Source organism: Oenanthe melanoleuca, chromosome 3 (assembly GCF_029582105.1).
Source record: "Oenanthe melanoleuca isolate GR-GAL-2019-014 chromosome 3, OMel1.0, whole genome shotgun sequence".
NCBI lineage: Eukaryota > Metazoa > Chordata > Aves > Passeriformes > Muscicapidae > Oenanthe > Oenanthe melanoleuca.
The window spans coordinates 18883692-18900147 of NC_079336.1; the positions used below are offsets into that span (position 1 = coordinate 18883692).

The 16456-nt window shown below is 43.0% G+C and overlaps 3 protein-coding genes across 4 annotated transcripts in view; 2 read left to right on the forward strand and 1 right to left on the reverse strand.

Moving 5' to 3' along the window:
* Positions 1 to 2380: 2380 nt before the first annotated feature.
* On the forward strand, positions 2381 to 4207 carry LOC130250550 (protein pygopus-like). Its single transcript, XM_056486308.1, has one exon. The coding sequence runs from the start codon at positions 2381 to 2383 to the stop codon at positions 4205 to 4207; it is 1827 nt and encodes a 608-aa protein (XP_056342283.1).
* FBXO25 (F-box protein 25) overlaps positions 4019 to 16456 on the forward strand; it is a 30620-nt gene continuing 18182 nt past the window's right edge. For both annotated transcript variants that reach the window (XM_056486737.1, XM_056486738.1), the window contains exons 1-4: positions 4019 to 4099; positions 6948 to 7091; positions 13532 to 13641; positions 14986 to 15035. In XM_056486737.1, coding sequence (XP_056342712.1) covers positions 6955 to 7091; positions 13532 to 13641; positions 14986 to 15035 — 297 coding nt within the window. In that variant the 5' untranslated portion in view covers positions 4019 to 4099; positions 6948 to 6954. The remainder of the gene's footprint in view (positions 4100 to 6947; positions 7092 to 13531; positions 13642 to 14985; positions 15036 to 16456) is intronic.
* Positions 13655 to 16456, reverse strand: part of TDRP (testis development related protein) — a 55775-nt gene continuing 52973 nt past the window's right edge. The window contains exon 4 of the mRNA XM_056486739.1: positions 13655 to 14566. Coding sequence (XP_056342714.1) covers positions 14357 to 14566 — 210 coding nt within the window. The 3' untranslated portion in view covers positions 13655 to 14356. The remainder of the gene's footprint in view (positions 14567 to 16456) is intronic.

Consider the following 16456-nt stretch of genomic DNA (forward strand, 5'->3'; position numbering starts at 1 on the left):
TGGAGCTTTAAGCAACCTGCTCTAGTGGAAGGAGTCCCTGTCCACGGCAGGGGGATTGGAAATAGATGATCTTCAAAGATCCTTCCCAACCCAAACCATTCTACGATATTAGGAAGTGTGGTGCACATCCCTCTGCTCTCTAACTCCTGCTCTTCAGCAGCACAGGGGGAAAAAAAGGGAAGGGAAGGGAAGGGAAGGGAAGGGAAGGGAAGGGAAGGGAAGGGAAGGGAAGGGAAGGGAAGGGAAGGGAAGGGAAGGGAAGGGAAGGGAAGGGAAGGGAAGGGAAGGGAAGGGAAGGGAAGGGAAGGGAAGGGAAGGGAAGGGAAGGGAAGGGAAGGGAAGGGAAGGGAAGGGAAGGGAAGGGAAGGGAAGGGAAGGGAAGGGAAGGGAAGGGAAGGGAAGGGAAGGGAAGGGAAGGGAAGGGAAGGGAAGGGAAGGGAAGGGAAGGGAAATTTCAGGGAAGTTTCAGGGAAGGAAAGGAAAGGAAAGGAAAGGGAAAGGAAAGGAAAGGAAAGGAAAGGAAAGGAAAGGAAAGGAAAGGAAAGGAAAGGAAAGGAAAGGAAAGGAAAGGAAAGGAAAGGAAAGGAAAGGAAAGGAAAGGAAAGGAAAGGAAAGGAAAGGAAAGGAAAGGAAAGGAAAGGAAAGGAAAGGAAAGGAAAGGAAAGGAAAGGAAAGGAAAGGAAAGGAAAGGAAAGGAAAGGAAAGGAAAGGAAAGGAAAGGAAAGGAAAGGAAAGGAAAGGAAAGGAAAGGAAAGGAAAGGAAAGGAAAGGAAAGGAAAGGAAAGGAAAGGAAAGGAAAGGAAAGGAAAGGAAAGGAAAGGAAAGGAAAGGAAAGGAAAGGAAAGGAAAGGAAAGGAAAGGAAAGGAAAGGAACAGGAAAGGGAAAGGAAAGGAAAGGAAAGGGAAGGGAAGGGAAGGGAAGGGAAGGGAAGGGAGGAAAGGAAAGGAAAGGAAAGGAAAGGAAAGGAAAGGAAAGGAAAGGAAAGGAAAGGAAAGGAAAGGAAAGGAAAGGAAAGGAAAGGAAAGGAAAGGAAAGGAAAGGAAAGGAAAGGAAAGGAAAGGAAAGGACTCATGGGTCTGGATAATGACAGGGAAATTATCCACCAATTACCATCATATGTAAACCAGAATCAACTTGGAAAAGATTAATTTAATTTGCTGTGAATTAGAAATTGGCTGTTTTTAAAATAGCACTATGAGAAACAGAAACAAAAACAAAAGAGCCTTTTTGTCAATTCCCTTTTTTTCCAGACTCAACTCCACTCCTTGCTCTTGATTTTTCTGCCACCTACTCTCCTCCACAAGTGTCACAGGGAGATGGGAAACTGGGGTTGGGGTCTGTTCATAATGCTTTGTCTGAGTCACTCCTTCCTTCTCATGCTGCTTCCCTGCTCCAGTATGGAATTCTCTCACTGGACAGAGTCCTCCACAAACTGCTCCAATGTGAGTCCTTCCCAAAACGCTGCTCTTTTTCAAGTAGTAATCTCCTGCTTAATGTCTTTCAGGGTTTTAATGCTGCTTGCTCCTCAGCTAAACACAACTGCAGCATATTTTCTGAACTGCATCCCTTTTGGATTAGGTGTTTCACTTATGAAGCTCTGTACTCATCATATGGTCACACACCACAAGGTACCTCAAAGACAGAAAATACAGAAGGATCCTAAAGACAAAAGGTTTTTTGCCACATTAGGAAGGAATTTTGTAGATCCAGATGCCAAAGAGAAAAAAAAAAAACCAAAAACCAAACAAAAAGAAAAAAAAAAAAAAACAAAACCAAAAAACAAAAAACCCCCACCCTTTCATGGGCTGGACAAGGTGGGAAACTTTTCAATCAGGCAATGGCAGAGAGTGGCCTGCAGCCTCTGGCTATGCAAAGGCAGCACCTTTGCCATGCCTGTGTTTGTGTCAGGATAATGGGGTCTTGAAAAAGATTTGTGTATCCAACTTTTTATTTCTGTCTTCAAGAAAAGGAAAGAATCCTAGTTTAATTATTAAAAGTAACATATTAAGAACACAATGAATCCCAGACCAAAATTAATCACTCATGTAAGTTTTTCAAGACCAAAGACAGGAAAGAAGCCCTTCTAGTCTGAGTCTTTGCTGAATTCTGTGCTGTCATGACACTGAAATTATTTCATAAACTCATAAACTCCATTTTCTTATGACTAGCAAGAAGATTAAGGATTGCTTCCATGTAGGGACAGGCTGCAGTAACTGTAGTATTGTCAATCCCAAGCATCCAAATAATTAAAATAATAAAGCCTTTTTCTATAGCACAGAATTTAAGGCCAGTTACAATGTTTGAAAATACCCAAGGGGTCACATTGGGAGGGGTCACTCTGAGGTCACACCAGGGGGGAGTCACACTGGGGGGGTCCCCATGGGGTCACACGGGGTCACACCCGGGGATCCCCATGCGGTCACACCGGGGGTCCCCATGAGGTCACTCGGGGTCACATCCGGGGCTCCCTATGGGTTCCCCATGCGGTCACACCGGGGAGGGGATCCCTATGGGTTCCCCATGCGGTCACACCGGGGGTCCCCACGCGGTCACACCGCGGGTTCCCCATGGGGTCACTCGGGGTCACACCCAGGGGGTCCCCCATGCGGTCACTCGGGGTCACAGCCGGGGGTCCCCCATGCGGTCACACCGGGGTTCCCCATGCGGTCACTCGGGGTCACACCGGGGTTCCCCATGAGGTCACTCGGGGTCACACCCGGGGATCCCCATGCGGTCACACCGGGGTTCCCCATGCGGTCGCTCGGGGTCACACCGGGGGTCCCCCATGCGGTCATATCCGGGGGTCCCCCATGCGGTCACACCGGGGTTCCCCATGCGGTCACACCCGGGGGTTCCCCATGCGGTCACTCGGGGGTCCCCATGCGGTCACTCGGGGGTTCCCCATGCGGTCACTCGGGGGTCCCCATGCGGTCAATCGGGGGTTCCCCATGCGGTCACACCCGGGGTCCCCATGCGGTCACACCCGGGGGTCCCCATGCGGTCACTCCGGGTCACACCCGGGGTCCCCATGCGGTCACTCGGGGGTCCCCATGCGGTCACTCGGGGGTTCCCCATGCGGTCACACCGGAGGTTCCCCATGCGGTCACACCCGGGGTCCCCATGCGGTCACTCGGGGGTTCCCCATGCGGTCACAGCCGGGGGGTCCCCATGCGGTCACTCGGGGGTCCCCATGCGGTCACTCGGGGGTTCCCCATGCGGTCACACCGGAGGTTCCCCATGCGGTCACACCCGGGGTCCCCATGCGGTCACTCGGGGGTTCCCCATGCGGTCACACCCGGGGGGTCCCCATGCGGTCACTCGGGGGTCCCCATGCGGTCACTCGGGGTTCCCCATGCGGTCACACCCGGGGGTCCCCATGCGGTCACTCGGGGTCACACCCGGGGTCCCCATGCGGTCACACCCGGGGTCCCCATGCGGTCACTCGGGGTCACACCCGGGGTCCCCATGCGGTCACTCGGGGGTTCCCCATGCGGTCACACCCGGGGGTCCCCATGCGGTCACTCGGGGGTTCCCCATGCGGTCACACCCGGGGGTCCCCATGCGGTCACTCGGGGGTTCCCCATGCGGTCACTCGGGGGTTCCCCATGCGGTCACACCCGGGGTTCCCCATGTGGTCACTCGGGGGTCCCCATGCGGTCACTCGGGGGTTCCCCATGCGGTCACACCCGGGGGGTCCCCATGCGGTCACACCCGGGGGTCCCCATGCGGTCACTCGGGGGTTCCCCATGCGGTCACACCCGGGGGTCCCCATGCGGTCACAGCCGGGGGTCCCCATGCGGTCACTCGGGGTCACACCCGGGGTTCCCCCCGCGGCCACGCCCCGCCCCGCGCGCGCCACGCGCCCCGCCCCCGCCGACCAAAACATTGGCACGTGCGGCCCCGGGCGCCTGTCACGTGACGCGGGTGGGCGCAGACGGCCCCGCCCCGCCGCGCCAATGGCGGCGCGCGCTGCCGGGTAGCAACAAGCGCGGCGGGCGGCGGCCAATCAGCGCGGCGGGGGCGTGGCCAGCGCGGCCCGTGGTACTTCCGGCAACAGCCGCGGGCCCGGGCCGAGCGCCGGGCGGGGAGCGGCGGCAGGTGAGCGCGGAGCGGGGAGAGCTGAGCACGGCCCGGCCCGCAGCGGGTCCGGAGGGCGCCTGTGGGGCCGAGTGTGTGAGCCCCGTCGGCCCGGGGGTTTGGGGCTGAGCGTGGGCAGTCGCGGTTAGAGGACTCTGGGGTTGGCTCTTAAGGGCATGTGGGGCCGAAGGGGTGTGGGACACGGTGGTAAAAGTCGGGACAGATGAGTCTGGGGCGAGGCGTGGCGGGCAGCACTGAGGGGTCTGGAGGGAGGTCTGTGGAGCTGCCCGGGTGAGTGGGGTGTTGGGATCTCATTAGGCTGTGTGAGGATGGCAGCCAGCATGGTTTCACCAGGGGCATATCCTCACAAACCTGCCGGCCTTCCACGGTGGGATTTCAGGGTTGGTGGATGAGGTCATACAGGGTCACACCGTGACTGATGTAATTTGCCTGAACTTATGAGAAGTATTTGACACTGTGCCACACAAATTCCTTGTCACTAAACTGAGGAGACATGGATTTGGCAGGTGCACTGCTGGGTAGATAAGGACCTGGCTGGATGGTCATCCTCAAAGAGCTGCAGTCAACAGCTCTGTGTCCAAGTGGAGATGAGTGACAAGTGACATTCTAGAGGGGTTGGAATTGGGACTGGGCTGTTTAACATCTTAGCTGGGGACATGGACAGTGGGATTGAGTTATCCTCTGCAAGTTTTTGGATGGCACCAAATTGTGTGGTGCAGTTAGCAAGCTGGAGGGAAGGGATGCCATCCAGAGGGACCTTGACAGGACAGAAATGAGTGTATGCAAACCTCATGAAGCTCAACAAGGCCAAGTCCTGGGTCCTGCAGCTGGGTCATGGCAGTCCCAAGTACAGGATGGATGGAAAATGGATTGAAAACAGCTTTGAGGAGAAGGACTCAGGGCTGTTGGTTGACAAGGGGCTCAACATGAGTCAGCAATGTGCATTTGCAGCCCAGAAAGCCAAAGGTGTTCTGGGCTGCACCAAAAGAAGTGTGGCCAGTGGGTCAGGGAGGTATTCTGCCCCTCTGCTCTGCTCTCCTCATATACCACCTGCAGGGTTGCACCCAGCTCTGGAATGCCCACCTTAGAAAGGCTGTGAACATGGAGAGAGTCCAGAGGAGGGCTGGAGCACCTGTCCTATGAACACAGGCTGAGAGAACTGAGATTGTTTAGCCAGGGGAAGAGAAGGCTTTGGGAAGAACATTAGAGCAGTCTTCCAGATCTTTAAAGGAGTGACAAAGAGCTGGAGAAGGACTTCCAAGGGCACATAGTGACAGAGCAAGGCAGAATGGCATAAAACTGAAAGAAGGTAGGTTTAGGTTAGGTCTCAGTAAAAAGCTCTTTCCTCTGAGAGTGATAAGGCACTGGCACAGGTTGCCCAGAGGAGTGGTGGGTATCCCATCCTTTTTAGTGTTCAAGGCCAGATTGGATGGGGCTCTGAGCAACCTGGTTTAGTGGAAGGTGTCACCCAGATTGAAACTGGGTGATCTTTAAGATCCCTTCCAACCTAAACCATTCTGTGATAAAGACACCAGTATGAGGGGAGGACTAAACAACTTGTGGTTCATATTATTCCTAGGAAGCAGTAAAAGGATTGGAAAAGCAGATCAACATGAATAAAGTTTGTTGTGACTGTCGGAACGGATGTTGTAAATTTTAGAAAAGGTTCTTGTTAGGAGCAGAGGAAAGCTGAGTTATTAGTAGGAAGAGGACTTTAGTCAATCCTGAAGCCTATGCAATGCACTTTGTTTTGCATGCTGTGCACTTTCTTTAAATAAAGAAAAACCCAGCTGGCTCACTTAACCTGTTTTTTTTCTGGCATTTTATCCTGTTCTAACAAATATATTAGGCAAATGTTTAAATAAATTCATAGTGATGTTTACTGATGGGGTCTAATATTTTTTCAAGTTGAAAAAATATTAGGAAATGCGTATTTATTATGACCAAAGCTGTTACTGTTGTATATTAACATGTGTTTCAAATATGATAATGCTATCTTCCCTCTATAGCTTGCATGTGAAATCTCTTGTTAAACTAGGGAGCAATATGCTTGTGTGATGAATTGGAAGAAAAGGGTAAAAGCTGCCAAGGTTAGAGTCTTCAGAGTATAGAAAACTGCCTAGTTCAAATTCTTAATGTGTCAGAAGTGAATCTCACTTTTGAAAAATGGTAGCAGAACACTGTTTGAGCAATATACCTGTGGTGACCTGCATCTATTCATAGGAATTTCTGGAGACATGTCACAGTGGACTTTGTTGCAGTCTCCTTTTGTCCTGGTATCTGCTTAAGAGGCTGGCATGGGAGGTGATCCTCAGCAACAACCTAAAAAGATCTTTAGGAATGTTAAAATTCCTTTACCAAAACATCACTACACATTGTACCATAAACCCAGTATTTGTAAGGATTAGAAAAAGGAGCAACATTGATTTTGTGAGCTGTTAATCTTTTAAAAATCGTTTATTAGTCACATATAAAAATCAGTGATCTGTTTGATCATGGCAAAGCAGATTACAAATGATGCAATTGATACAAATTTGCTTTTTTTGGTATCATTCCATTCTTTGACTACCAGGATTGTTTTCCTTGTTCTCCAAAGAACAAGGAAATCTAACTTAATCTAATAAATCCTGAAAGACAAGAAGAACATGGTTAGAGAATAAAAAACCTACTTAAACCACTGAATCTGTTTCTTAAAAGGATGCTCTACAGAGAACTTTCCTTAAGGTGTATATATATATGTATGTATATATATATATTTAACGCTAAGAGAAAATTGAAATAATAACAGGAAGCTTTGAAACTTTTTAAAATAAATAATAGACAAAGAATCTCTTTTTGCTGCTTATAGTGAAACTATGCCGTTTTTGGGCCAAGACTGGAGATCCCCTGGATGGAGATGGGTTAAAACAGAAGATGGATGGAAAAGATGTGAACCCTTTAGACCTGCACTTGAGGATGGGAATAATCAGCTGAATGATATCAGCCACAGTGTGTAAGTTTAAAAAAGGAAGTGATTCTGCATTAATTAATAGCAGGTGGGAAGGCAAAATTGGCTTAATTTCCATTCAGATTGCAATTGTTTGTGTAGCTGGTGTCATCTGTATACAAATGCAGTCATGTGTTTTGTTAGTTAGGCAGACAGGAGACTCCTGTGGAGATTCTTTTGTCACTGCTTTGTGAGTTGCTTATTTGAGGCAGCCAGATCCCTTCTCACCCTTTATGTCTTTCAAAATAATAAAACAATAAACACTTTAAGAAACCCCAAAAAACCCTGTCCCCCAATGCCTGTTGAGTACTACTTAAAGATAAAAGTGACACTTGTAAATTGCAAGTGCAACAGGCATATTAAACTGTTACCTGGAAGTGAATGAAGGCTTTCTGCTGAGTGTGTGTTGGATTAGTTTGTGCCAGCCATAAAATGCCTTTGCTCCAAATATACAATCAGTGGTAGCTTACTGCTCATTCTCTAACACAATATATGACTGTATGTGCTCTTGTAGGACAGGTGAGAAAGAGCTTAGATAAATAAAGTAATACTTGAGGCAAATGCCCACAGTCTGGTGTGCTGTAAATCGCTTTGTCAAAACAAATTTCTCCACAAAGAAGTAATTATCAGGAACAGCATTCTTGGTCATAAATTCCAGCATAATGTGCTCATAATGAGGAAAGGGAACATTCAGTGTTTTGTTGTTAGTCCAATAAATGATAACTTATCTGGTTTAGAGAGGGAGTTTACTGTGAAGCTAGGACTTGCTGTAATCACACACCTACTTTCTAAATTTGTGGAACAATCCTCAAGGGACTTACCAAGCAGTGAAGCATTATTATTAAGCTTAACCTACTGTTTTCTTCATGCCTTTTTTCCTTTTTGTTCATCTGTCACTGATCTCATTTGGAGTTTTTTATCCACACAGTCTGGCCACCGTGGATACAAAACTTTGTCTGGAGGAATGTTCAGTAAGCTTCCAACATAAAAGTTGCCTTAAATACCTTTGAAAAAAAATCTTCCCTCTTTCATATCTTAATTTGCCAAGTATATTATTAAAGGGAAATCTAGTAAGTAATTAGCAACTGTGTAAATTGCTTAAAAATATACGTAACATGTAGGTTGTTTAAATAATACTATTTGGTAAGTATGAAAGGAATTAGCAGTCTTTGTAAATACCATTAAGACTTTTGCTTGTAATTGTGTGCCTGTAAATGTATATATGTATCTTTTCCTCAAAGAGCAAGGTGAGGTAGTTTTATTGCTTCTTTGAGCAAAAATACTGGATTGGTTTTTTTTAATTTTTTTTCCTCCTTAGTCTTGGAAGACCCCAGAACTGAACTCTTCTGGAGCCAAAAACTGGTTTTAATTTTTGATTTTTAATTTTGCTTCAGTCTAAAATGTATGTTGTTCAAACTCAGACTAGAGAATTCAAGTTGGTATGTCTTGGCATAGTAGCACTACTTTGAAATAATTTCAGTACACTTTTAACTTTAGATCTCTGATTGTAACTTGAAATTTTTATATGCCATTTAAGTTCTGCTGCTAAACTGCAATTAATTTATGCAACATTTTGGAACAATTTACGGTGGAAATGACCTTAGGCATCATCTGGTTGAAACACATATTTAAAGCAAGGCCAGCTGAAGTTAGATTCTGCGGGGCCTTGCCCAGTTCAGCTTTGTTCTTTTCCAAGAATGGAAGTTCTTCTCTGGGCTCCTGTTTTAAGTTCTGTTACTGTCAGTGTTATTTTGTTGTTGTTGTCCTGTCCTATGTTGTGCCATTTCTCCCTGTCCCCCTCAGTCTAGTAAGAATTTCTCTTATCACAGATTGTCCATTACCACTTGACTTTCCACTGCCCACCTCCTCCAACCTTACAGTGTCCATCTAATTTATAGCCTCATATTAGAAACTGACAGTACTCATATCTCCCTCCAGCACCAGCTCTCAACACTGAGCAAGGTCAGTTCTCTTACCTTTGTGCTCCAGTACCTTGGTGACTCCCCACTGGAGTAGTTCCAGCATGACAATGATTTTCACTGTATTGGGGAATCCCAAACTAGACACTGCAGATGAGTACTCATGCCAAATAAAGATGGATGTTTGCTTCTTTCAGTTCAGGATGCACTTTTGATAGCTCAAACCAGGGTGCAGTTGGCTGAACACAACACAAGGGCACACTGCTGACCTGTTTTCAGCTACTTATCCTCAAGACTCCTGGCTCCTTTCCTGCAAAACTGCTTCCTATCCAGTATGTACTCAGCATATACCCAGGCTTGGGGTTGTTCTATGTCATGGGCAGGGCTGCACATTGTGGTGCAGCAGTGTAAGATGTTGCTGGCTGGTTCTCTGTACTATCTTATGCTATTTGGAAATAATTATGGTGCATATTTGAAAATAACTCGGCTTAGGAGATCTGTTAAGATGATGTAGCACTAAAAAAGGAATGAGACTTGATAAAATGCATCCTTGTAGAAGAAACATGTAGTAAACTGTACAAAAATATCCATTTGTCTCTCTTTAAGCTGCCCTGTGAATAGAGATGGTGCTGTATGCCAGTCTGACATTTCTAGCAGGATTTTGTTCATTTACATCCATTGTAAGGAATAGTTCTTTTCATTAAAATATTCTGTAGGAAGGAAGAAAATATCCTTCTGAAGGCAGTACTTTGGTGTTGTGTTTAAAGGAGTAATTATAGCCATTTTTCCTTACAAAGAAATAAATTCAAGCTATGTAGTTGAATGAAACTCATTTTACTTTTGCTTCTGTTGTCTTCTGTGAAAGTGTAGATAAAGTTGCTGGCCAAACTTTGTCCTTTACCCATTGCAAATACTTTCTCTTCAGAAATTACAAAGATCTAATCACAAACAGATTCAGAAATAAATCTTAAAGATGCATAAGTTACTTATTTTGAAGAATATGTTCTTAACCAGAACTTCTGACTTTGCTTTATTAGTCATCCAGTGCCTTGGTGAATCCAGCTCCTGAATTAGTGTTGTGTTGAAGGTATATAGTAGCTGGAAATGTGACTTGGGCTGTGTGCATTCTGTGGTGTGAATGCTGGCCATGACAGCCTGTAAATTCAAGCAAAGATAGACACTTCCACTGCTATGCACTGTGTTCTTGAAGTTTGGTGATGGAGAGAACCTTGGTGGGGGTGGAACTGCCACACAGAATTGTATGCAAGTGGTTTTCAATAGCCTGCAGCTTAGGAGTAAGGCTGTCTTATGTGTTCCTTTTGAGGCTAAAGAAAGAGAATTAGACTAATAAGATTTTCATGATGGTGATATTTACTTTTTTGTGTGTTAGGTCCATATGAACTACTTGGGCTAGCAGGGTGGTAATTTTGGTCTGTGGTGTCTCTTGTCTAATTCTGAGATACAGTGTTCACAAGAGTGATTTTGGCACTGGATAGAAGTCCTTTGATTTGAATCTATTAATGGATAACATTAATTGGATAACACCAAATGACAAAATCATTTGGTGCATACAGTTAGCTGAGGATTTTCCATGGTCAAGCTGTGAGAGTCACTTCTAAAGTACTCAGTGTGTCTCTGTATATAATTGCATGGCTTGAGGGCCATATGAAAAGAAGCAAGGGGATGTGGGAAAATAGTTGGAGCTCAGATAGCCCTGTCACATTTTCCATCATTTTAAGTGTCATACCCAAGAGGTTATTTAAATATCGCTCTGAAATTACTTTTTTTGGAAAAACTGAAATTGTTACATGATTTATCTAAGATATTATAGTTCTAAGGACACCAGGCACTTTGCTTTTAAAAGCTTTAGAATAATTTTTTATGAAGTGCGTCATCAAGACAAGAGAGTAAGAATAGCTGTAAATTGGCAGTATTATGTATGTATTTAAATCCTGCCAGGTGCACTCAAGTATCACGTGCAGTATTATAATAAAAACATTAAATTAAGGCTTCTGTTACACCATATGGCACATGCAGCACTTGATTTGGTTTCTTCTATCTTAGCTTGGTGTTTGAGGGGGCAGGGGGTGCTTTTGGAACAGTAGAACAGCTTTATTACTTGTCAAGCAGCTCTGCAGGTTTCTGGAAGGAATGCAAGCAGTCACTGGGTAACTCTGTATTTCTATCCCATTCTTCTGATGTCTGGTGGACCCTTGCTTTCATTCATTGCTTTCAGACAAAAGGTTTGTCCAGAAGAGTGGTGTTGTTTACAGATGAGTAGGGAAAGACTTTCTATCTGAAGTGGGACAGAACATGAGGAAATAAAGCCACATATCAGAAGATCCTCAGAGGTAACAGTCCAATTTGTCTTTTCTCTAAAGAGGCTTGAGTTGTGTCACAGGCAAATTTGAATGTCAGACAAAGATGTTTGAAATAACCATCTTCATCCTCAAAATTCCATATGTTTATTGACTCCTTAAGCTGCCTTAGTTATTTATATATGCTTGAGGAAGTGTATCATAGGGGTGTCAGGAGTGGGTTCAAATCACTTCAGGTATGTTACTGGTCTAAATTACTTTCTAGGGAGACACTTTGATCCAGGAGCAAAAGGAGGAATCTTTACATATTAACCTTCTTCTTCTAAGCAGGCCCTCAGGAATGTGGCCTCCCATCCTCTCGCCATTGATTGCCTGGGGTCAAGGGGGATGAGAGAATTTCTGTGCTGTTTGGGTTATGTTGCAGAGTATCAGGACCTACCTCCCTAGTCTTGTATCCGTTTTTAGGATGATAGAGCTCTTGGAGCTTTGGGCTCAATTTCTGTTTCTGTAGCAACTCTTCAGCTTCTGCCATAGCTTCTCACATGATGTGGTGATGCAGCCAATATGTTAAATCATAATTAAATTAATTTTAGTGAGTTTAGAGATTTCATCTATGATAGCTTTGGGGGGTAAAAAAGACAACCCAAACGGATGGATTGGAATGTTACATAATCAAATAACTTGTGTTGATGTTTTGCTTTTGTCAGTTGCTTTGCTTTTGTCTCTTGCTGGTTTCTTCCCTCTGAACTCTTTTGCTGTTTGACCAGATGTGATATTTGGCACGTTGCATAGAATATTTAAGTTGTTGAGTCTTTATCCTGTGCTTTAAAAATATTAAGGATTGAACTAAGGCCATCACCTTGGATTGAGCACTATCTAAATGCAGAGGTATGTTACATTTAAATCCTGAAAAAAAGAGATGAGAACCAACTTTATTTTTCTAAATCATCTTTACTTGTGTATGTTTAAGCTGAGCTTGACTGTACTGATTGGAGCAACTCAAAAGCCAAAAATTTTTTAGAGTGTTGTCTAACAGATGGTTCAAACCTGAAAATTTTAATTCTGTAAGCTAGTAGCAATAGACTAAAATAACTTGATTTTTGTCACTTAATGCCCAGATACAGATTATTTTGGAAAAAAACCCTCTGTTTTTCAGTTTACAGTGTTCAGTTGTTTTAATCTGAAGTTCAAACTGGCAGTGATAAAAAGCAATTTAGATTAAAAATAGTAATGAATGTGAGGAGTTTCATGTACAACTTTGTTGCCAAAGAGCAGTAATGTAGAAATAAAAAAATCCTCCAGTTAAACTTCATTGCTGTATATCCTTTCATTCTTCTTATCTGTCAAGACCGTGGCCTTCATATGAAGTATCTTCCTTCTCAGTGCTAAAAAAGACAACACCCATTCTTATCTTTGTTGCTGGTCCTTATAGTTACCTGCAAAACTAAAAAGAAAATTTTATGAAGCTGTAAAGATTTCCTGTAGCACAGAGAAATGTTAGCTTATTAAAGAATATTTTCAATAATTTTTGTGTCTTTATTAATATTCACTCTATATGTTCAATATATGTAAACATTTGGTATAGTCCTCAGTATTGTGTTAGTTAGCTGTCAGAAGTGACAAAGGTGGAACTGAGTCTCTCTGGCAGAAACTGACCACTTGGCTCTTGTTGCTGTACAAATCATGGGTAAAACAGTGCCATGACACCTATATAATGTGCAGAGTTGTGAATTGAGAGTTTCTTAAAAGAAAGACTGTCTTTGCCCCAGAGGTGACAGTAGTAAGAGAGATGTTCTTTCCTGGCTTTCTGCCTATGCAACGATGTGCAATAATTATTCACAGACTTTTTACCTGTGTGCAGTTAAGGCTTGGTCCACTTCAAATAATGGATTTTTGTACACCAGAACTTTGCAGAGTTTTAAAGTTGTCCCGCTTGTTCTGTCTCCTTCCTTCCTGAATGTCAGTAATGACTTACAAGATACCTCTTGGGAGATACTTTTGTGTGTTTAATCACTTTGGCACAAAATTCAAACCCTCTGGGAAGAAAAGATATCTCTCCAGATACATGTTGCTATAGACAATGAGGTAGAATGTCTTAATTAAGGATATGATTTCTTTTTCAGCTGGAGACTTTAATGCAGAAAATTGTAAGATGTATGCATCTTAAATATTTAATTACTGCTATTCTAATTAGATATTTTTATTTCAGTATCATATCTGGGGATGGTGAGAGTGAAGAAGTGTACAATACTGAAGACTGTGAGTTTGCAGCCAAGAAAAGGAAAAAAGATCATTTTAGGAGTAACACAGACTCACAATGTAAGGCTGGATATTTTCATTTATTTTAGAAGACTCATGTAGGTTCAGAGAAATGTTATAATAGCCATGTTACAGTCACCTATAGAGTAGCCTTCCAAATTATGTCTATTTCTGTACTGATAACAAATTCTGGTGTCAAAAGTGATATGTCTTAATTGAAACTGTGTTACCTGTGTTACTTGTGTTGGATTTTTTTTCAAAGACCCAAAGGTAATTCATTTAATAATAGTAATTCCTGAGTATTAGGTGTTTTCTGATACTAACCATGGTTATGTTTTATGGACTAGTTTTAGATTAAATTCTTCTGGATGCTTTTGGGAGCTTCTGCTTCGCAAAGCAGATGGTCTATTTTTGTTTAATTGAAGTTCTAATTAGTCATACAACTCCAGAATCAGTTCATAAATAAATAAATTAAAATAAATAAATATATTTAATTTAAATATCATAATCATACATCTTCATGAAGATTTTATCAGGATTGAATTTCTTGAAAAGAAGCCCCTTTTAAAATATTAAAATATGGAAGTCATTTTATCAGTTCTCATTTGCAAAAGATCACTTGTACTTTGGACTGCAAATGTGTATGACAACAAGTAACTTACTGAAGCAGAGAATTTGGTAGAGTAGGTAAAAAAAGGTAAGTTGGTTAGCAACCACTGGCATTTCTAATGATTTGATCTTGAAATGATCTGTTACTTGTATATCCCCAAAATTGTTAGAGAGTTGGTGTTGCAGAAAGCTGCAAGCTTCTCCAGGCTGGTCTGAGTTTCAGGTATTTCAGAAGATTCAAGGGGCTGTGTGTCTCATTTGACAACATGGGAGACTTGTAAAAGCTGAAGGTCAGCCTGGTTGCCTTTGTTAGTCCTGTATCCTTGACTTCCCTGCAGTCCTCTGCAGTTGGTTGAACCAAGTGTAGAGCAGGCACCTGTACAGAAGAAAATAGATTAAAGGGGTGAAGTGGTCAGGGTCACAAGCATTGTCTATATCTGCTGTACTTTCAAATGCTAAGGAGCCTGTTGTATTAAAAAAAAGGTTAGAAATTATCTAGTACCACTGTTATGTCAGTGATTGGTCACAGCTGACAAAAGTTGTAAAAAATCTGCCAATTGCGTGCCAACTCCTGTTGTTTTAAAAAACATTTATGTAATTTTTCTATTATTTTCATGAAGTCCATAACTTGTGAAAATTTTTAGTTCTCTTTTCCAGCCTTTTATCAGCTTCCCTCATTTAAAATGTTCTGCTAACCTATGAAACATTTTATTGAAAATTGTATGTTTAGTTGAGCTTTGCTGGAACGTATTACTGTGGAACACTAAAATGCTTGTATTTTGATTTTTATTTTAGGTTTTTATCGTGAAAAGTGGATTTATGTTCATAAAGAAAGCACCAAGGAAGTAAGTCTGCATGGTTTGGGTCAATTCCTAAAATCTTTGTGGTTCTTAATTGACAGATAGTATATTGGAAAAAAAGTATTTTTTCGCCTGTGGTGTTAGGGGCTTTACCTAACTCTCTTCACTGGCAACACTGGACATGGTGAGGCAAAGACAGCTGGCACAGTGACTTCTAGGTAGGTCTTTGTGGCAGAGATGTGGGAACTTGTAAGGACAGACATACAGTTCTCCACTCTACTTTTCCAAGCCCATCTATCTTTCTACTGTCTCTTTGAACTAAAATTGAAAGTCATTGCAAAAAGAGAGAAATATCCCCAAAGAAGTTGCTTGCAGGTAGCCTCCTGATATTTTGGGATGTTGGTGTAAATTTGAATGGAAGTAAGTAAAACATCAGTTTCAAACTTTACAAAGAGGATCTTTATTTTGAACAAAGTCCACATGCTTTCACTTTGGGATATAATCTGTATCATGTACATGTAAAAGGAACATAAAAGCTCTTGGAGTGACCTCTTGGAAAGTCAGGAGTCAAAATACATCCATTATATGTAGAGATTAAACTGTCTTGAAGTGTGAGTTTCATTCCTCTGCTGATTGCCATGGCTATCTGGGATGTGTGGAACTTGAACACCAGTAAGGAGGTTTTACATCCAGATGGTAATGCCAGCCAGGAGAGGGGGAATGAAGTGAGGCTGATAAATGTAGTCATGCAGGCAAAAGTAGCTTTGCATTTTAGAGCTGAGAGAGACAATACAGAGCTTTTTACTCAGGAAGTGTGTGCTGTTGAGGAGAGCTAACATGAAAGGACATACTGCAAGACTTTGCAGCCCTTGTAGACCAGTGACCTAGAGACTGCTTGCATCTGAAGGGTGTTTTAAAGCCTTTCACCAGATTCACAGCCCTCTTTGTGCTTTATCTTCTGGATGAGGTTACTTAGATTGGTCTGCAAAAGTCTCAGGCATGCTTTTTCCCTTTGTGCTATCTCAAATTAGGGTAAGGAGGAGCTGGGGGACAACAGACTGTTGCCAGTCATTGTGGTGCTTTGAATGATTAGGTTAATCTGAGGTTTCAAAGTACAAGAGGCCAAAATACAAATAGCCTAAAATCATGCATTGGTGTCCTTCATAACCATATCTCTGGGAGTTTTTTTCTCCTACTTGTGCAGAAGTTGGTGTACTAGTGATATGTGAGTATTTCCTTTTGCTCCTTGTCCATTCAGAGAGCGGACGGAATATTTTGGTTACCTTATAATATTTGACCTTTCAGGTTTGTTTGAGTTTTTTAATATGAAAAAGAAACCAGGAATATTTAGAATTAAGCACTAATCTTTCAAATAATTATTTGTATAAATTTAAAAGCTTAGAGTAGTAGGTTAAGAAAGTAGCAAGGAATAAGTATACATGAACCAAGAAATTCAGAGCAACAAT

Bases quoted from the DNA above. Each gene is read 5' to 3' on its own strand.
- LOC130250550 (XM_056486308.1), top strand. From the start codon at position 2,381: ATGGGGTCACACGGGGTCACACCCGGGGATCCCCATGCGGTCACACCG.